The 22,487-nt window shown below is 42.2% G+C and overlaps 1 protein-coding gene across 1 annotated transcript in view; it reads left to right on the top strand.

Annotated features, from left to right (window-relative positions):
* Nucleotides 1-217: 217 nt before the first annotated feature.
* The window catches only part of MYRIP (myosin VIIA and Rab interacting protein), a 337,437-nt gene continuing 315,167 nt past the window's right edge, over nucleotides 218-22,487 (top strand). The window contains exons 1-2 of the mRNA XM_088462678.1: nucleotides 218-339; nucleotides 13,065-13,286. Of these exons, the coding sequence (XP_088318804.1) occupies nucleotides 218-339; nucleotides 13,065-13,286 (344 nt within the window). The remainder of the gene's footprint in view (nucleotides 340-13,064; nucleotides 13,287-22,487) is intronic.

The following is a 22,487-nucleotide window of genomic DNA, read 5'->3' on the forward strand; positions in this document are numbered from 1 at the left end:
TTAGCAGATTTGATTGAATACATCAAATAATAGTCTGGCCAGCTTATGTCAGCAATTTGTATGACTTCACAAATATTCACACATACACTTTAGTTATGACCTTGTGGAATGTGGCAGGGAATAGCAATGATCAGTATGATGGTAATGTTAAATTACATTTAAGTGACAGTTGGTAGCACTTTGAAGAATGGTGTCCATGAAGCATTAGAGCACTGTTATGTCCGTGGTCACTTGGAGGAAGAGGATGAAGCATTACTGTCAACAACAGTTTCTAGATGAGGATAACACATTAACTCAATGTGATAAACAAGACCTTTATGTGACTGAAAAGGATAAAAGGTACTCAGTCAGCCCAGCTTCACAGATGCCGTTTATCACACTGTCCATGGCAATAAAGAAATAACACATACAAGCGGGTCATGCACTTAGCAAACTTGAAAACAGAGAAGGTTAACAAAATTAATTAAACTACACCAGTGATAAGCAACCTAATTAACTTCAGTGGCTGCATGTTCAGCTCTTTAACCTGCAAGAGAGACGTACAGATGTGTCCACATACATCTAGCCTGCTTGCACGTTATGCAGTCCTTCTAGTTGCACCATGCCGTGGTGTGACTCAGTAGCACAGAGCCACTTTTCATGCAACTTTTTAACTTTAAATGTGTCTTATTCGCACAGCAGTGCGAATAGACCACACAAGCAGCTTCTGCTGTTTAAAATGATATGCGGCATGTCTATGTTCTGTGTGCAAATGCGGGTGTATCTGCATGCGTATATCATTTTAATCAGCAGAAGCCGTTACAGGTAGCGTAGCATTTCGCATGCAGAAGCCGTTACAGTGTAGCGTAGCATTTCGCACAGAACATAGGCATACCGCATATCATTTTAATCAGCAGAAGCTCCTTGTGCTTTCTATTCGTACCACTGTGCAAATAAGAGGCATTTGAAGGTAAAAAGTTGCTCGAAAAGACGCTTGGTGCTACCGAGTCACACTCACGCATTATGTGTAATGCGACTTGTATCGCACGGAGAATAGATGTATGTGGACACATCTGTACATTACTCCTAATCTTCATAATAAGTTATAACATGTGTGAACTGAGGGCCTGATTCAGAGCCGAATCAGGGCCCTCCTCCATGAAAATGGAGCGGCCTCTTGGACGCTCACATAGCTGTGGGTGACCACCCACAGCTATAGTGAGCGTCCATGATGATGGTTGCGATGGTCAAGACCATCGCGACCATCGGGCTTGCGACGGAGACCCTGCGGTAGGGTCTAGCTGCCGCAAGCCCTGGAGTGATGTTGGCTCTATCAGAGCCAAAATCACTTCCACTGACATCACTAGTGATGTCAGTGGGGCCGGCTTCAGACGGTATGCGTTCCCATGGGAACGCCTCCGTCTGGCAGCCACGCCCCTGGCACGCCCACCAAAGGTGTCGTGCTGTCAATCAACATCGACAGCACGCCCCCTTTGGTGCGAGACCCGGAGCGACGGCTATCCCGTCGCTAGCCAGGTCTCGCGCATGCGCACGACGGAGCTCCCTCCGTCGTGCGCATGTGCAGTAGCGCACCATTGACCCGCTTGCGAGCGTCCTGCGCTCGCGAGCGGGTCTGAATTACCCCCCGAGTTCTTGCATTCGCACTGCCGGAGAATACGGGATCTAATGACAGAGATCAGTAAGCCTAAGGGGTCTTTGCTTTTGCTGATTTGGCCTCTGTATACGGATATCACTGCTCTTTCCCTGCCTCCTCACTCACAGACAAGACAAGACACTACTGCGTAGCTCCGGGAACACATGCAGCCAAAAGCAGCGAATTTATCCAACCAGCACTGTGAGAGGAGGAGGATAGTTACCCGCGTGCTGCCGGGAGTTGCAGTTTGGCATACGCTTACGAGCTTATTGCTACAGTGCACCCGCTCTAGGACTACAGAGACCATCATGCAATGCGAGCTTGCAGTGACCCTATTCGCACTTAATAGGATCGAGCCCAGTGTATACACCATGCTATTCCTTCTACTATACACACTAGAGATGGGCAGATGGATTCACCGTACTGAGTTTAGCCACATGGCTCAACTCAGTGGAGTGTCTCGGGACACGGCTCTTTAGAGCTGTAGCAAGCAGGGGTGCCGGCAACTCTGAGTGAGTCGCCTACAGCACTGCCCCCTACAGCCCAGCACTACAGATTATGCTTCTGCACTGACTATCCTGAGTCAGTGCACTCTCCCCGAGCCCTGGCAATAGCAGCGCGACTCCGAGTGAGTCGCTGGCAGCTCCGCCCCCTACACTGCTGATCCAACCTGATCATAGTTTTACACTGATTCGGTGCAGAAGTATGATCAGGTCGGATCAGCAGTGTAGGGGGCTGAGCTGCCACTGACTCAGGCTCCCACTGACAGAGAGGCTAGAGAGGTGGTGTCTTGAGACAACAATCGTTGAGTAACTAGAATCATTGGAACATCTGAATGATTCGAGTCATTGTGTTGAGATACTCGACACAATTATTTAGAAAAATTCACCTTTATTGGTCAAATAAAGGTGAATTTTTCTAAAAAGCTGAATGATTGGTTAAATGATGTGGGACAGGTATGTCAATGTTTAAATGACAGGTATGTGGACGTGTAAATAATGTGGGGCAAGTATGTGGAGGTGTAAATGATGTGTGACAGGTATGTGGAGGTGTAAATGATGTGGGAAAAGTATGTGGAGGTGTAAATGATGTGGGACAGATATGTGGAGGTGTAAATGATATCGGGCAGGTGTATGGAGGTGTAAATGATGTGGTGCATGTATGTGGAGGTGTAAATGATGAGGGACAGGTGTATGGAGGTGTAAATGATGTGCATGTATGTGGAGGTGTAAATGATGTGGGACAGATATGTGGAGGTGTAAATGATATCGGGCAGGTGTATGGAGGTGTAAATGATGTGGTGCATGTATGTGGAGGTATAAATGATGGGTGACAGGTATGTGGAGGTGTAAATGATGCGGGACAGGTATATGGAGGTGTAAATGATGAGGGACAGGTGTATGGAGGTGTAAATGATGTGCATGTATGTGGAGGTGTAAATGATAAGGGACAGGTACATGGAGGTGTAGATTATGAGGGACAGTTGTGCAGAGGTGTAAATGATGAGGGACAGTTATGTGGACGTGTAAATTATGAGGGACAGGTGTGTGGAGGTGTAAATGATGTGGGACAGGTATGTGGAGGTGTAAATGATGCGGGACAGGTATATGGAGGTGTAAATGATGCAGGACAGGTATATGGAGGTGTAAATGATGAGGGACAGGTGTATGGAGGTGTAAATGATGTGCATGTTTGTGGAGGTGTAAATGATGTGGGACAGGAATGTGGAGGTCTAAATGATAAGGGACAGGTACATGGAGGTGTAGATTATGAGGGACAGGTGTGTGGAGGTGTAAATGATGCGGGACAGGTATGTGGACGTGTAAATTATGAGGGACAGGTGTGTGGAGGTGTAAATGATGTGGGACAGGAATGTGGAGGTGTTGTTTTGATGGGAGAGGAGTTTTTGAGCTTGCATATGAGAGGTAAAAGGGTTTATTTCAACTTTTTACAAACTGAAAACCACTTTACATACACTTTCTGCACCCCAAAATGCTGGAAAGACTTTAATTTGCTAAAAAACGCTTGCTTTATATTTTCCACCATGAATAAAAAGTGCAAAAATCAGCCATTTGCCACCTTTTAAGAACCTACAGTACTTTTCATATGGCCACTAACATCCGTCTATATGGTCCTACTATCTCATACCGCTTTCATACCTAAATTCTGGGTCTGACCCGGAGGTTGGAACAGGGTTCAAAACCGGATCAGACCCCCGGAATTTAGCCGGCGCCGACCCAGGATATTCTCGAGTCTACGCCGTTCACATCTGAGCCGGGTCTGCAGTGACCCAGCTCTTCCGGCGTGGACGTGGATGTGTGGAGATGACGAGCGGCAAGCGGCGCGCTCCAGGTCGTCGTGACCTGGATCGCGCTGTTTACATTGCAGGGTGTCACGGGTCATTCCTGTGTTAAACCCTGCAAGTTACCAGAGTTGGATTGCCGGGTCACTCGACCTGGGAATCCAACCCTGTCGCCTTTTACACCACCGAACTTCCCGGGTTAACCCTGCAATAACCCGGGTTTTAGCTCTGGTGTAAAAGGGGTATCAGTTGTCACTATTTTAGGGTCCAGGATGGTTAATAACTTTTTTATTCACTTCTCCCCGGGCACTTGTAAAAAAGTCAGCAACCCCATAGTGAGTACCAAGAATTGTCCTTTCTAATTGAATTTTATATTTCTCGGATGCACAGATTGTCACAATGTTTGGAAGTTTCAAGATACAAACTTGCATTTGCAAATTTGCTCCTACTGTAATTGAGTTGACCCCAATGTGTTTATTAGTGATGACAGAAATAGATGATGTATGTTGCTTCATAGGCCCTGTCACCAGAGATGATCCCTAAATTATTTTGACTGCAACCATTTGTATATTTGGCTTCACCTGAATGAGCTGCAGACGGTGTCAAAGAAATCTCCTCCAGCCCTGGAACCAATAGGGTCCCTAGTTTAGTTTAGTCACCATCTTTGTTCTTTCTCTTCTTGAGTAAGAGGCTCCTTGAGGTATCCCATTTGCAAGTTAGGTGCTGTAATGAAGCCCCCAGTTCCCGAGAAAGCTCATAAAGATATAGAGACACAGTGACAGTTACTACAAAACCATTGAATGCTGCAAACTTGTCTAATAACATGTAATTCTTTGCTTAAATTAAAGTTAATGAAATTTCTGGACTATTTCATATTGTGTTCCATGTTGTAATGAAATTTGATGGCGTATTCAGCTGCTTTTCTGTGACCTATGGTAATGCTGATTTTGATATGGACCCATGATTGGGGTCATCAGAAAACCTACATGGGGCATTGTTAAAAAATCTAGTTGTCTATATGAAAGGTTGTGCTGTTTAAGAGGGAATCCAATTCAAAACGTCCCCTCTTCAGTTTCAACTCCATCTTCAATTCATCCATATACAGTATACTGAAAATCAGACATTATTGAGTTAGAAAACCACAAAAAAAGAGCCACGCCCATTAGCATTTCAGACTCCATAAAGGGAACTGGAACTGCTGGTGCTTTAAACTGATGCACTTTTTTACAGTGCAGTTCTACATGACTAGCATCATTGTCACCATCTGCTGGCCATATCTGCTAACTGCAGACTCAATGGCCAGAGTTATTATGCTATACTTCTTTTTTTGTATAATGTTTCCTTCAAGCTAGGACTATTACAGAGAGGACTGGAGACTGGCAATGGAAAATACTAATCTGTCTAAGAATTTCTATACAATTACTTGTGTAGCAGAATAATACACCAACACTTTGTTCCGGGCTTCAGGGACAGGAGTCAGAGTAGGTGCTTATCCAAACGTGTTTAAGAGGCATAGCAGAATTAATGCAACCTGAGGGGGATTGGTATTTAGGGGTAAATTTACTAAAGGTCGATTTGATGGTGGATTTGAAGTGTGATTTAGCTCACCTCAAACTGACTCAAGTCGCATTGTGACAACCCCTTTTTTTTTACCACATTTACTAATGGTCAATTTGTTTTGCGATTTGCAAAACAAATTTGATTTGATTAGGTTTTGAACAGTGATTTGCTGTTCGATTTGACATGTTCATGTGCAAATCGAACGGCAAATCCCACTTCAAACTGAACTGCAATCCCCGACCACATTGAACTGCTTCATGCTTTCACTTTCATCATGAGCAGTTCTCACACAGATACATGCAGACATCAGTGAGATTCCTGCATGTATCTGACTGTAACAAGCAAATAAATAGTTAAAAGTAAAAGAAAATTGACGTGAGGTCCACCCCCAAAACACAACCAGCCCCGGACTTTTCAAACCCAGTCCTGGTTGATTAAGTACAGGGAAAAAATTGTGTAGGGTCTCCCTGTACTTAGTTCAACCAGCACTGGGCTATGGGAACCAGTCCTGGTTCTTGAATTACAGGGAAAAATTTGCGTAGGGTCTCCCTGTAATTCACAGAACCAGCCCTGGACCCATTCTAACGGGGGACTGATGCCACAGCCAGGGGGGCCCTATCTCCGGGACCCTCAGCCACAGCATCAGCCCTGACTTCTAGTCAGCCCAGGCCAGGGATCCATGGGGAGTTGGGGACCCCTCCAATAAAGGGATCCCCCTGTCCAAATGCGAAATCGAATGAAAATTACACCTCAAATCACTCAAAATGCCAAATCAACCTTTAGTAAATTTACCCCTTAAACAGGTTACATGTTGGAGCATACTGTTTAATAAAATAATACAAAGCAATCTACACATAAACTCCACTGTGTATATTTCTTTTCTTTTAATTATTGATATAGCAATTCAGACTTTTTTCTCATGTTAACTTTTCCAGATCTTACAACACTTATTCATGATCCTTAAAAAAAAATAACAAAACATAAAATGTCATTTAACTGCATTTATAGTCTACTTATGATGTACCTCTTTCCAGATCAATTCTTTTATACCTGTCACCATCATCAATAACACCTGTATTTTGAAAAAAAAAAAAAACAATTAAAAGAGAGGCAAATAGTAATAACAATAATAATGATAGCAATACAGTAATAAAAAAAAAATAAAAAGGACAAAACGTAAAGGGTGGCTATAAAAGATTGGGCTATAATTATTATGTTAATTATCAGACCCCGATAATTAACATTTGTACTCGCCGCGAGCGCTGGAGCAATTCAACATTGCTCTGGCACGGAGACAGCTGCTCCGAATAGCAGCTGTCTCCTAGAGGGCATGCGTGACCTAGAGTTCACGCAGGCGCACAAAAGCCCCAGCGTCCAGTGGAAAGAGCCGGCCAAGGGCGAAAGGATCCCTCTTGTCTTAACAACGTGGGAGCAGGTTGTGGGAGCACTCACCATCTGAAGATGGCCAATGCTCCCGCAGTCAAGCTTCAAAAATATAGTATTTTCGGAGCTTCATTGATTCCTGTCCCCATACTAGTGTATGGGGACAGCGGGCCTTTCGGGAAGAGAAAGGTAATTTGTAATATCTCCTGCATTACCTTTTTGATGAATGGTCTAAAAATCTTAGTTTCTACAAAAGCAGGTGAAAATGTTCATTTTCACCTGCTTTTGTAGAAATTAAGTGATAATGAATAGAGCCCTTATATTTAAATAAAAAAAAATGATCTTCATTATAATTCAATGATATTAAATGTGCAACAATTGAAATGACTGAGCACAATTTTAGGTGTGCCCTATATCTTGGGTTGGCAAACTTTTATATTAGATAATGAATAAAGGCTTTCTTTTTTTTTTATTACTCTTCTACTCAGAGATGTGTAGATTGGACAGTGACTGGGCAGCTCTGTGTGTGGCTGCAGACTTGTAAAGCCAAAAAATATGACATTTTTACAAAAATGTGTTTACATAAAATAAGCCCATTTTCCATATCAGAAACTGTGGCGTGGCCTAAGTACTGTAGTAACTTTATCACGTCTTAGGCAAATTGGTTCTCCAGATAGTAGTAATTTCCATAATTCAGTCCAAGACAGCTTCATCATAAAGATGACAGCAGACTGTTAGCTGCAGCTCACCAACAGCTGGAGAGACACAGGTCATCTAATCTCATTGAGATAATACGTAAATCCACTTCTACAATGTGCTCACAGAGCAGTATAGCTAGACTATTATTTTCCTATAAAATTTGATTATTAAAATTGTTCAAATGGAAAATGGCATTTGCGGTATCATTAACAGTTGAAATTGTTTATGTGCTGTGACTGAAACAATAGTGTTAGTTGTTACAATACATTGAAATGAGTTATTTGCAATTAATTGTAATTGTCCATGTCAATGTAAAACAATTGTGACAAAGCAAATAGTAGCATGTTGTTCTGGAATGCACCATTAAGCCTTCAGTTAGTATAACTAGCTGGGTGTGTACTGTGTATGTTGCTGTGAAAATAGCACCTATCGGAATAATTAGCATGGGAGTGATGCTGTGACTACGTATTTTCTTGTTGTGATGTCACAGTTTCTTTAACCCACAAGGTGCTGACGCTTTGCTATGGATTGCTCATTTATTAGCTTGCTTGTGTTTGATGGATGCTGAGAGCACATTATGTGATTGATACAGTCTCCCTCCCAGAGAATCTCATTAGAGTTGTGAATTATTCTGCAATCTCTGCCTGCTATGGTTTTCATGCTGTGTTTGTCAGTTTGATTTCATGGGCAGTGGAGAATATGCAAGAGGAACTGAGTGACTGCAATATCATACCGTATACATTTTCTCTTTCTTAGGGTCGGAGATAATACTGATCCGTTGCTTGACTGATTTACATCCTGTAGGAAAGTAGCTTGACAAAACTCAGCTTTTGGTATTTGTATGTTTGTATATTTAGAAAGTGATTTAATGTCAAAATCCCAGCGCCAGCATCCCGACTGTAAGTACTGGGGTTAGGGGGAGGGTTAGGTTTAGGCATTAAGGGGGAGGGTTAGGTTTAGGGTGCGGGGAGGTTAGGTTTAGGCACTGGGGGGAGGAGGTTAAGTTTAGGCACCGGAAAGGGAAGTTTAGGGTTAGGGGTAGGGAGAGGGTGACAAGTGTAGGTATCCTAACCCTGTTGGCATGCAGGTGTCAAGATTTTGACCGCTGGGATCCCGGGCACCGGCATCCTGTACCCAACCCATACAGATATGTCCTCATACACCTAGCGTCTATAGGCCATACGGTGGGAGATGCCCGGCGCAACTGAGCCGCTCCAAGAGGTGTAATGTACCGTAATTTCTCTTTCAGTTTTGCATCTTATTCGCATCACAGACACAGTGATAGTGTACTAGAGATGCTAGGCTGTGACTTGAACAGCACAGTAATACGTTTTAAATACACACAGAGTCGTAGATGAAACAAAGCAGAACTCGGAAAGAGAAAAATCTGCAGCCACAGCGTCATAGCACTTTGTATGCAGATTCAGACTCGGTCACACACAGATGTACAAATGTTGCACATCACACTGATCAGTGTAACTGCTGGCACTGTAGTTTTGTCGCCTAGTTGTTTTATTTGTGAGAGCACATTTTGAGCGATAAAGGCGCTCGATGCGGCCTACTCATCCAGGATCTGGTGCCCTGAGAGAGGCTGTTTGGCGCAACTGAAGCCACAGTGTATGAGGAAACATCTGTATGCATGTAAAAAGTGTTCATAACATAGATACATATTTTGACATCTTTTACAGATCAGTATACAAAGGACCCTATCCATGTTACACAGGATCTAAAGTTGGTAACACAATTGGCCGCTTTTGTTGCTCAGCCCGAGCATTTAGATTAACAGGAACTAGAGAATCCCGGCGGTAACCACCTTAGTTATGGAGGTTATTATGGAGATAATGAGTCTGTAGTTTGAGGGTATTTGTCATAAAGAGTTCTGCTAAATAACAACCACATTGTGACAGCATTCTGAAAAATGCCTGTTAATTTCCTCTACCAAGATGTGTAGAGTACCACAGTTCACACATTGCACATCCAGAGGACACAAAGAGTAGTACTGTGGCGAGTATGCCATATCTAATGCAAGCGGCGTATCAGTTGATCTTGTTATACGTTGGCTGTGACAATAATCTTCTTGACTGTAAGATTTTTGAACCACGCACTCTGTGCGACCTGTAAGGGTTCCACCACATTGACGTGCTCGAGGCCGGCCTCTAGGTATGTTTGGTGTAAACAAAGCAAATAGAAGTGAATAATGAAATAACACAGCAGTCGGTGATTGAGGTCCCCACAAGACGCGCTGATATAAGTAGCTGCAAATAATTGTCACAGTTTCCAGACTTCCCAGCAGGTCACCTCCTCCAGGTCACCCAGCAGGTGCACAGGGAGAGATTGTCACATTTTCCAGAGCACAATGGTGATGCATTGTAATTTGCCACCTAACTCCGAAACAAAGCGACCAATTACAACACTAATATTTGTCTGCAAATCTACAGACCAAGGGCCTGATTCAACATTGCACATATGTGCAATGCTGAACCCAGAGACCTGATTATCAGGAATCTGCGCATGTGCAGGACCCGTTCTGCACATGTGCAGAACGGTTAATGTGTGATCACATCCAGGCCCCCATATGCCTCTGTCTGGTTGACAGACAGAGGCATTTAGGGGTGGTGTGAGGACGGGGATGGCCAGCATTCTTGGAAACGGGCGTGTCATCCCCATTTTCTGGGAGGTGCAAGACCAGGATCTGCGTCCATGGAGGCAGTTTCCTGGCCTTGCAAGCTGGTCAGCCTGAGTAAGCTGAGGCTTACTCAACTGGTTGTCGCCGTCCACCATGATTTTTATTAAGTTTACATTTATTTATTAAGTTTGGTTTGGCACCTTACATGCTATGATACCAGGTAATTTACCCACTATCACAATATGTAACAGCGCTGACCAGTAGAAGATATATAAGATAGATCTCCCCTTTAGTTTGTACTTTGATTATAACATTACAGGATTTGCCTTTTATGAGTACCAATAATTTGCGGCCAGTAACTGAAAGTAATTGGCCTGCCCACATTACTGGAACCCAGGGCTGTTACAGCTACTGATAAACCTATTCCATATATGTGGCCTCACTCAGCCGCAAGCAAATGTATATTTTACAGCTACGTAGGTAAAAAGAGGGTCAACATTTGTAAACAGCCCAAAATGCTAAGATTCAGTTCTTCTGATCACACCTCTAGTAGGGGATTGAGAATATGCTTCAGAACATGTTTATTTGGGATCGGTATGAATGACCGCCGGACCTATGCCCGGCGTTTCAAATCCCGACACCATAAAACCGGCCAGACTGAAAATCCCGATTGGTAAGTATATTAACTACACCTAAACCTATGCCCCCCTAACCCTAACCCTCCCTTAGGGGTGCCTAACACTATCCTCCCCCCTAGTGCCTAAACCTAACCCCCCCTACCCCGCAGCCTAAACCTAACCCTCCCGGGTGGGGTGCCTAACCCTAACCTCCCCCCGGGGGTGCCTAACCCTAACCTCCCCTAGCCTAACCCTAACCCTCCCGGGTGGGGTGCCTAACCCTAACCTCCCCCCGGGGGTGCCTAACCCTAACCTCCCCTAGCCTAACCCTCCCGGGGGGGTGCGTAGGTATAATGATACCGACGCCTGTCATTAGTGCCCTGTCGGGATTAGACAGTCGGGAAGCCGACGGTCGGCATTTCGACCATCGGCTTCCTGACTGCATCCCGTTTATTCTTGGTAGTAGATCTATCAATGTCAGTCCTTATATTTCTTGATTAGCATATTTTGGGGGGAGTTCAATACCCAGCGGTTTTACTGCGCAAATCCTCGATAGTTGCTGTAGCACAAAATTATTTTCCTGCGCACCTTTATGGAAGCAAGGGAACACTGCCAATATTGGTGTCAGAGAGATGCAGGTGTTCCAACCATACACATGACGTTCTAATAGCACTTTATGGGCATCGCCGAGAATTGACCTTCACCTTTAATGTTTTAAAGACATGAAAATACCACAAAGATGCATCTTTGATGTCACTGTTTCCTATAGAATTGACAGGATGACTATCCACAGTCACTGTTGTCTGCATTCAATAGGAATTAAAAAGGTAGTTCAGGCGCTGGCTGTGATCAACTCTGAATTAAAGAGCTTCTTGATAGTGTTCTCAATTTGTTCAGAGATATATGTAAAAAATGGAAAACAATAATATCGTGTAATAACGTAAAAGAAGTTTCTTCTCATAGGATATAGGTGTACACTCACCCTTTTATGGTGATAAATAGACGTTGGACCCAACTTTCACCGTGGTCCTGCGGTGGTTGCAGAATGCAATGTAGAGCCTGTCAATATTGTCCGTGAGTATTTCCGGATCGATGTGTATTATTGGGGGAAACACATACAACAAGCCTCCATAGTGCAAATCAGTATACCCAATGCAAGGTCCTATAAGGTCAAGTAATATACAGTGCTCACCTTGAATGGGAAATAAATTGAGCTTTGGACATTTATTAATCAGAACACGATGTCCGTTGGTGTTGGATGGATCAACAATAAGTTCCTGGAACTAAATAGTAGTATTTGGATCCCAAACACTTATGCAAGATTCAGTTACCATAAAAATTATTGTGGTCATATAACACCAAATGTTTACAAAGGTAAAAGGATATACTACATAAAAATGAATACAATAAAATATAGTTTCCAAAATAAAAATATTATCAATCATAAAATAAAATTATTGAAAAACCCAATCTCTCTCTCTCTCTCTCTCTCTCTCTCTCTCTCTCTCTCTCTCTCTCTCTCTCTCTCTCTCTCTCTCTCTCTCTCTCTCTCTCTCTCTCTCTCTCTCTCTCTCTCTCTCTCTCTCTCTCTCTCTCTCTCTCTCTCTCTATATATATATAAATTAATACGTTGACATCAATTAAAAAGTGGCTTGGCAACGCGTTTCACAGAACCAACATCTGCTCCCTCAGGCTGACTTTACCTTTAATGTTTTAAACACATAAAAATACCACAAAGATGCATCTTTGATGTCACTGTTTCCTATAGAATTGACAGGATGACTTCTCATGTATATTGGTCAATCTTATAAAATGGGGATAGATAACTGTTAAGTAGAATCTTATTGGTTGCTATGAGCAACATATTCACTTTTAAACACCCGCACTTTAGTACAGTAAATATAGCCCTTTGTCTTGATTGTCCCATTGTGAATGCTTGCAGGCAGCATGAAAGTGTGTATAGGTAACAAGTAGGCTTTAACATCTAATTGTAGGAAATGGCCAACCCTGCAATCTTGTACTACCCATCCTTTCCATTTCACATGTTATTGTGCAAATGTACTAGACTGCCATTGGCAAATAAGCATTAACAATTACTGCTAGAACAGTGCAATAGAATGTCCTTTTATTTTCGTTTGCTATATTCAGGGGTGTTGCTAGGTGATCAAAAGACAAATATAAAATGTTATTGGGATATTTTTATGTGTCCAGTAGGTTGAAAGACTGTCTTCTTTATCTTTTCAGTGAGTTAAAGCAGAAGCTGGACGAAGAAGGCAACAAGTGCTCAATTTTGTCAAAGCAGCAGAAGTTTAATGAGCATTGCTGCATTCGATGCTGCTCTCCCTTCACTTTTCTCATCAACTCAAAGCGGCAGTGCCTGGACTGCAAGTTCAACATCTGCAAGAACTGCAGCACCTACCAAAAAAAAGAGAAGGCCTGGATTTGTAATGTCTGCCAGCAGACAAGGTGAGTTTCCTTTTCAAATATGGTGCTGAAAATGTGTTTATTAGTTCACCGGCATGCTACTTTTTTGCTGCAATATCAATTGAGTAACTAAATGTGACCCTTTTCATCTTTTTTAAACAATAGGTTTTTTTTTGCAAATTCACATAAAACAGATTTTACATTAAAATGTCTCAAAGGTGAAAGTAACTAAAAGCATGCTAGATTTATAACTATTCAGTACTGCAGAATTTTAATTAAGATGTTCCAGTGAATACATGAGAAACACTTTGAGCCATATTGAATTTGAGCCGAGCCGCGATACTTTTTCGCGTCCCTTACTTTTCGCCTGTTTTGTAGGCGGAAAAGTATTGCGCCCGTGCCCACTTTACCCCGTATTCAATTTGAAAGTACGCGAAAACGGGACCCTGCGATACTTGAACAGGCGGAAAGTACTGTCAGATTTTGGAAATAAGCCTGACACCCCCCAAAAGATGCTCTGACATGAGGGTTCCCTATGGTACCCCCCGATTTGGTTTGCTGAAGGTATTTGGTCTTTTTAAACGGCCTTAATAGCTGCTAAATAGCGTTTTTCTATACGTGGTGCAGAATAGTATTCAGGAGTATTTTTTCCAGAAAATAACATCCCAGCAAATTTGGGGTACTTGAAAATGGGGGTCAGCATATTTAAAAGTTGCCAAAGGGAAGTTAAAAAAATCGTGAAAAATCCACCCTCCGCAAGCACCTGCAATAAAAAAAAAACACTTGGGGCATACTTGGGGACCCCACAGAGTCAAGTTCGCTAGTTTTTAACTTTGTACCCCAACATTTTTTTTTTTGCCCCCTTTTTCAAAGTCATTTTTTGGGGTGTTCTTAAGTGGGTTTTTTTATTTTTTGACACAGTTTACCTTTGGGGCACTGTCTGAAGGCTGCACGGGGGTTCCCGCAACGTTGCACCCCAAAACCCCAATTCTGCACTTTATTCTGCCTGCTATTCATAGGCGATACTTTTTCGCCTATTACATTGCATTGACTTTCCGCCTAGGCGGAAAGTCTTTCAAATTGAATACGGGGTGAAAGCAAAACAGGCGAAAATGACGTCATCGGCGAAAAAGTATCGCAGATCCGGACTTTTCGCCTCAAATTGAATACGGCTCTTTGTGTTATTTCCTATTTCCTTGCAAAGCGTATTGGTCAATAAACACTGAGTAAAGCTGAAGCCTAAACAATTAGCAATAAGTATATACTTAAGGTGAAAAAGTAACTGTGACAGAACTGCTTAATAAGTAATATTCAGGTTTCAGTATGCAGTGAGATGCCTAAATAATTAGCAATAAGTATATACTTCAGGTGAAAATAGTAACTGTGACAGAAATGCTTAATAATGCCCTTTTCACACAAATTACCGGGTCAAGCATTTGGACCTGGTAATTTGCTGATCAACCTGGTTATTTCTTTTGTGTGAAAGGGTCAACACGCTTCGAAATTCCCGGGACTTCAACCCTGGTAAATACAGGGTCAAAGAATGCTGTGAGAATTGTTGCACTGAGTTGTTCAGAAGCCTAGTGTAGATATTATTATTATCACTATTGTTATTAACATTTATTTATATACTGTAGTGCCAGCATATTTTGTTCTGCTTTACAATTGGATAAAAAACAGTCCTAAGACAAGACTGGGTAGTAACAGACAGACAAAGAGGTAGGAGAGTCCTGCTTGCAGGTTTACAATTTATAGTGAAATAGGAATTTGATACATGAGGATAAGGGCCTGACTCAGAGATGTACGCTAAGGTCGCTGCTGCTTCCTCTTTGTACTCTTTGTACAGAGCGCACTGTGCGAAAATATGCAAATATCACGGCCGCAGGGTTTTCATTGAGACGCCCAGACAGCATCAGAAATTCACGCGACTGCATACCAATACAGGGCATCGGTCACAATCCTTCAGTAACCGACCTTCTGAGTAACTCTATGGTTGAGCAGAATGGGCGCTTGTATTGAGATGTCAGAGCCATATTTGTTGCATATGGGATCGCAGGCACAGGCTGTAACACGACCCGCAAATGGTCACGGCACGCCTGCATTTTTGCCGCTACTCCCCCGTTACCTCACACAAACAGTCTCTATCAGTCGCACTACGAGTTAAAAGTCACTGCTAGCAAGGACGGTAATGTACTTTGACTCATGCACAGTGTGACTTAAGCTGGGTGCACATACTAGACGATAAATTGACGATTTGATGTTTTTAGACGAATTGGAACAACAAATCGTTGACATCATCTAGTGTGTATGCACTATTGCGCACTCCCGCGTGTCATCAGTGACGTGTGTGATTGGCCGTACTGCACGCCAAATCACACGATATCGCATGCTGTGCAGTGCATATTAATGAAGGACAGAACGAGTGATTGTTCCATCTTTCATTAAATCTCCTAGTGTGCACCGGCAATCTAGCATGGTACGGGGAGAAGGGTAATCGCCCTGACCGTTGGCAAGATTGCCGGGTTGTTTAATGTATACCCGGCTTTAGATGCATGCACAGTTTACCAATAATTTGTCCGCTGCGTGAATATCGACTTTGCGTACATGTCTGAATTAGGCCCATATATATTGCGTTTTGGTCCAGCCATGCTGAGACGAAAATCAACTACAGGTATAGTGGGTTTGAAAAATATTGTTTTGTTTTGAAAGTCATTTAAAGAACCAGTGAATATTGCTCCAAAAATATAAATTTTGAATTTTCGTTTGTTAATTAGTTTATTTTAAAATGATTCAGCATTTTCAGCTGTGTCTCATAATGGCTTCGGCATCCTGTTCTGTTCCTTTGAACATCTACATCTTTGTTGTATCCTGATAATATTTCAGCATCTTGCAGTTTTCCGTCACAGCACTTCCATATCCCGTGGGATAGTTTAGGGTTTGCTTCTGCGCATAAATCATGGAGACAGAGTGCTTTAGGTAGCTGACTGACATTGCGCTATAAATATCTATTGCACCATGGAAACAGGCGGAGAGTAATGACAGACGGATGCTAGAGTAGTGGTGATACAAGTCCTGAGATGGGTACTGGATGCTGTTTTAGCAGTTTGATGGTACAGTACATAGCTTATTTGTACAGGAAGTGATAGTCAACAAAGACACAAATAAAATGTGTTGCCCCTGTCACCTGCTAGTTTTTGTTTCTTTCAATTATCCAGTTTACATAAAAATACCTAGAACCTAAATTTTTTTCAGATAGAATATAGATTCTGTCTGAATCAGTTTCCCAACATATATATTCAGTACATATTTTAATAATAATTTTCTTCCTTTGAATGGCTTTACTATTGTCCACTTACTGTACTTAAGTTATTGTAAACATTTCTTACAATAGGAAATTGTGGTCTTTGGTCTTGTACCGTACAAGTAAAATATTATTTATAGATAATTTATCGGATAATAGTATGCAAATAATTTTAAAGAAAATGGCCAATTCTACCCAAACCTAATTTCCCATCCATGCCTTGGGAACCACTGAACCTGTGTGAAAGGTGAGAATAAAATGTGCACGGCACATGTAGGGTGATTTTTTTTTTTCTTCACCATTTTTAAGCAATCAAAAACCACCCAAACTTGAAATCAGGCTAGGATATGGTAGATGTGTCAATATTAAGCTTGTCTTCTGTTCGAGTTCCAGATTATTGTTCTGGTCTGTCTTACTTGCATGTTTCTAACTATAGGACCCCATAAATAGTCAAAATGAGCCACGGTCAGCCATACCTGGTCCAAAAAGGGGACAACACTGCTGGTACTGTACTCCAAAGCAATTACCAATTGCAATTAGCAAATTGTCATTGTAGTTGATATTGTGTTCCAAGCATTTTACTAACTACATATTGCTTAACTAGGAACAAGAGATGCAGTTTGATCGATAAACTGTTGTGGCTTCATGTGTTCAGTCACAATGGTTTAATTGGCTAAAACCACTATGATATTTTTATTGGGTGTACACCTCATAATTACATTGGATTAGTTTTGCTTGCTGTAGGATCTCCTACTAGCTGGGACGTGTAGCACCTCTAAAGTCATGGAGGTCCAGGTAACTGCAGAAACAGTCCTTATCTGATGTACAGTAGCATAGGGAGTCCATTGAATATCTGGAAAAAGTTTAGAACAGAAGTACAGAGGGGACAAACAAAACTCCTATTTATGTTCCTTTATCTACCTAAGTGGCATATTTATTAAAGTGCTTTTACAGTTTCTCCAGTAACTAACTCTTGCATATGTGCGGTCAAATATGAAAAATTACATTAAGACGATGATTTAAAGTACCCCTAATAGTTATTCCTATAGTGGGATAATTAGATTGATGCATTTAAGGGTAGATGTATGGGACGGAATCGGTATGTAATGCTGGCTGTCTGTCGGGATGCCTCCTGTCACAATACCGACAGCGGCATCCCGATGGTTGGTATCCCAACAGGGGTCGGGTAACTATACTTACCCTTCCCCCCCAAACCCTCCCTTTTTGTAGCCTAACCCTCCCCATTAGTGCCTAAACCTAAGTCTCCCCCCTTCGTGCCTAACCCCAACCCTCCCCCCTTAGTGCTAACCCCCTCCAGTGATGCCTAACCCTAATCCTCCCCCCTAGGGGTGCCTAACCCTAACCTCCCCCCAAAACCTAACCCTGCTACGCTGCCTAAACCTAACCCTCCCCCCGCAGCTATCAGCAAGGGCACCTCAGACTTGTCTCGTTCGGGCTGGCATCCTTCTGTATTCCGGCATCGGGATTAATATAAGAAAGAATATGGTATCTCTCTATGCCTGATATCATGAGGTGCCAATAACCAAATAGACAGATGTAGCAGCTGCGAGGACAGTGGTGGTACACATGTCACTCACTATAAGGGAGACTGGAGAGGGCTGGAAGAACTCTAACACCTAAGTGCTAGGTGTGCTCACTCCATATTGATGACACGCCTCCATGGGCTGGCCACTCCCCTTCACCCCCACTCTACATAGTAGTTCCTCTTCTTTTTCATGTACATACTAAACACTAGTTTATTTGTGTGTATAAGTAATTATAAGAAAGATTATGGGAAAATGTGTTTATGGCTGTCTTTTGCTAGCTAATGGCTTTAAAATAAAACTTTGCATTTCAATATGTTACCTACAGGAAAATTTGAGTGGATGGATTAGAGAATTTAGAAAATAATTCCTGTGAAAATGATGCAGAATGAAGTTGGTCCAGGTTAAAGAACTTTCAACCACTATTGGTATTTACAAGGTTAAAAAATTATTTTAGTTTCAAAATATATTTAGTCAAACGGTTGGTGTAGTGGTAAGCATTGCTGCCTCACAGCACTGTTGTCGTGGGTTTGATCACCACCACTGCCCCAAATGTATGGTTTTATGTTCTCCCCATGCTTGCGTGAGTTTCCTCTGAGCACTCCGGTTTTGGGGAAGATAGATTGCAAGCTCCAGTAGGGCAAATGTTATATAAAGACTGCTGTGGAACATGTGTATGCTATATAAATAACTGTTAATAAATAAAATAAAGTCTGTGTAACGTGAGACAAAATGTTTTATTATGACTTGAAATATCCTAGTACAAAGTGGATGCTAACACTTGAGAAGGGGTTAGTAATTCCTGGGAGTTGCAGGGCGAAGACTGGTTGGTGACCTAAAGTGATCGCAAAAAGGGGATGTTTAATGGGCGCGTCTGGGGACGATGTTGCGTTCCCAATCACAGATGCACAGCTTCAGAGGCCATGTTTAGTTGGATTTGAGGAGAGTAGCAAGAGTAGAACCTAGGCTACTGCAAATGTCGATGTTGTGTTTACAATCTCCATCACAAATGCACAGACCGTGGAGCCTAAAAGTGGGCGTCTCACCGCTCATGCACTCCATCGCATCATTGAGCACAAAGTGAAGGCTGAGATTTGCATATTCCCACAACTTCTACTGCGAACTCGGCTGCATTACCAACTATCTCTGATTCAGGCCATTGTTCTTCTTGCTATGTTATCGTAGTCAGTATAGATCATACCTGCTGAATTTACTGCATACAGTACATGCTGACAATTCTAATCCCCAGCTAGATGTATCCCCATCTCCTAAATAGAGCACAGTCCATACCGCAGCATTACTTGGCAAGATGCATTTCTGTCTTCTCCAATAACTACTTACGCTAATGTGAAAGAAGTAATGTGATTGTTTTTTTGACTATCCAGTGCCTTTTACTGCTTCCTAAATGAATTTACTCCTCTTAAATTAATGAGGGCAACAGTATAATCAATTAACTGTAAGTGTTCTGTGGCAGGTGTGGAACATAAGAAAACCTTTCTTTGTTATATATTTATAATTACAAAATACATTCCCATAGCTTAAATACAGGTAAAGGTAAGATAAATAAAAATAAATTGTAGAAGAAACTATAAATTTTAGTAAACATTTCTAATTTTATAATACACAAAGAAATGTAGTAATACAATTTGCATGGTCACAGTGGCAAGGGTCTACTTGCAATTATCATTTCATACCAATAGAAAGGAGTATACAATACAGCATTATAGCAAGCAGAGATCTCTAAAACAGGGATCTGTTTAATGGTGCATACACACGGTCAGATTTTTCATCAGATTTGAACGATAACGATTTTAAAAATCGTTCAATCGTTCAAATCTGATGAAAAAATCGTTCATGTGTACAAGCATGAACGATGGACGATGAACGATGCGCGTTCATGTTTGCAGTCAGATTTGTCAGATATCGTTCTTTTTCTTCAGATATTGTTCAAATCGTTGAGTAAATCGTTAGCAAAATCATTCAAATCGTTTGAAAAAAAAATCGTTCAAATCGTTCAAACTATATCGTTCAAAAGAAAAATCTGACCATGTGTATGCTCCTTAAGAAAGGTGCAAGTCCTAAATACTGTGGCCAGGAGCGAATCGGTATGACATAGCGCCGGACCTAAGGCCAGCGGATAAAATACCGATGCCGGAAGTCCGGCAAAGTTCTTTTTCACCTGCTCCAAAGCAGATGCACAATTTGGCCACCTCAGCCTTGATGTGGAGTGACGGTAAAGTAATATATCAGCTGCTCCAAATGCAAACGCACAGTATAGCCACCTCAGCCTTAACTAGTTTCCCTTTACAGCAAAGTTTCTTCTGAAGGATCCTTCAAGGCTGAGGTGGCTATACTGTGCGTTTGCATTTGGAGCAGCTGATATATTATTTTGCTGGACTTTGCACTCCACATCAAGGCTGAGGTGGCCAAATTGTGCATCTGCTTTGGAGCAGGTGAAAAAGAACTTTGCTGGCTACTGCATCTTATTTTGCTCACAAACAGGACACAGCAGTGACGGAGCAGCCGCCCCAATTGCATCTAACGGCGGCCAGCCGCAAGTGGCACGTCTCTGGATTTATGTGAGTACCCTTAGCACTGACGAGTGCGGGGAATGTAAGTTTGCGGTGAGCTAAGGACAGTACGGACGGGGAGAATAGCTGGAAGGGGAGCTGCAGTCAGGTCATTTCTTCTGTCCTACACGACCAGGAGCACAGCAGCAAGTCACTATACACCTTCCCAAGCTCCCATTTATACGTTCTGGGCCAACGCAAGTACATACCTACCAGTGAGATTTGTAGGTTTGCTGGAATATTTTTTCTAGTGATACATTTGCATCAAGTCAGCTGCTCTAATTAACAATATTAAATTGGATATTCATCCGTGTGAGTTGATTTTGCACAGTTATTGCTGAAAAATATCATGTCCGTATTTATGTCCTTTTGATTGAAGGCTTTTTTAACTTTATATTCTACATGTTATGTAATTATTAATGGATATTCAATTTATTTGTACAAAAACCATTTGTTTTGTATTTAGCTTTTTTGTATTGGTGCTCCAATTAAATTACATGTTGTGTTTGTAGCTATTTTCAGCTAAAAAAGAGAATTGGCAATTTCTCTTACGAGCAGCCTCAACCATAAGTGGCACACTACATTATTTATTACTCTGTAGGTACGGAGTGGAGGGAGAGGAGACACAGAGGGCAGAGGCTGCGGGCACGGAGCGGAGGGAAAGGAGACACCAGGGGCAGATGCTGCTTGCAGGAAGAGGAGACACCAGGGGACAAAGGAGGGAGAGTAGAAAGCACCAGCAGAGGCTTCTTGAAGGGAGAGAAGGCACTGGGCAGATGATGTGTCTGCTGGTGCCTGTTCTCCTCGTCCCTGCCTCCTAAAATATACTTTATTAAATTTATATATGTTTTTTTTTTAAACGACTATGCCAGTATCTTATGCCGATTGGGTGCTGCCCATGCGCAGCATGAAGCATCTTATGCCGAAAAAGTTAACGAGGCTGTGCTGCAGGGGCAAATATTCAGGTTTAGGGTGCGGGGAGGGGAGGTTAGGTTTAGGCACCCCTGGGGAGAGGTTAGGGTTAGGCACTAGGGGGGAGGTTAGGGTTAGGCACCCCTAAGGAAGGGTTGGGGGGGGAGAGGAGGGTTAGGGTACTTTCTTACCTCAGTCGGAATCTTCATCTGCTGACCTTCCGGCATCGGGATTTTAATCCGCCAGGCTTAGGTCCGACGGTAATAAATACCGATTTCGTACTGCACCTATCGTGCTAATCTTAAAGCATTATTAGTTGTTGCATGAATTGCTTGATTGGAGGGATCGGGAGTCCCTATGTCTGTATTAGGGTGGAGTCTGATGTTGTAGTCACTATATTTGCGTGTTCATATCTGTACTGTACTATATCTTCAGATATTCAGAGTTTGCGACGTTTGATATGTATATTTATTTTCAATCTTGAATTTTCTTGTTTTATACAGATGGGTCCTTACACATCTAGCCTCAATGCGCCACATACTTGACTGGTGTGAGTGAGCCGCCAGGTCCTGTGCAACTTTGCTAGCGTCAGACATTTTTTTTTTGCCAAAAATGCATCTAAGGGCCATCTGTTATTCAATTCCATTCCGTTTTCACCTTTACAGAAAGTCAAGGCACTGAAATAGGCAATACTTTTTCTCCACAGAATAGCAGGTGAAAAAAGGTGTAAAATCTATATTTTGGGGTGCAGATGTTGGGAAACCACTCAAAATCCTTGGTACGCCCCCCAATGGACAATTCACCCAAAAAAAGAATTAATAAATTCCAGGTTCACACCAAAAAAAGACTTTGAAATTTGGGGCGAAAATTACAAAAGTGGGGAGACGACTTCAAAAACTAGCGAAATAAACTTCTG

Source organism: Taudactylus pleione, unplaced genomic scaffold, assembly GCF_031769625.1.
Source record: "Taudactylus pleione unplaced genomic scaffold, aTauple2 ptg000053l, whole genome shotgun sequence".
NCBI lineage: Eukaryota > Metazoa > Chordata > Amphibia > Anura > Myobatrachidae > Taudactylus > Taudactylus pleione.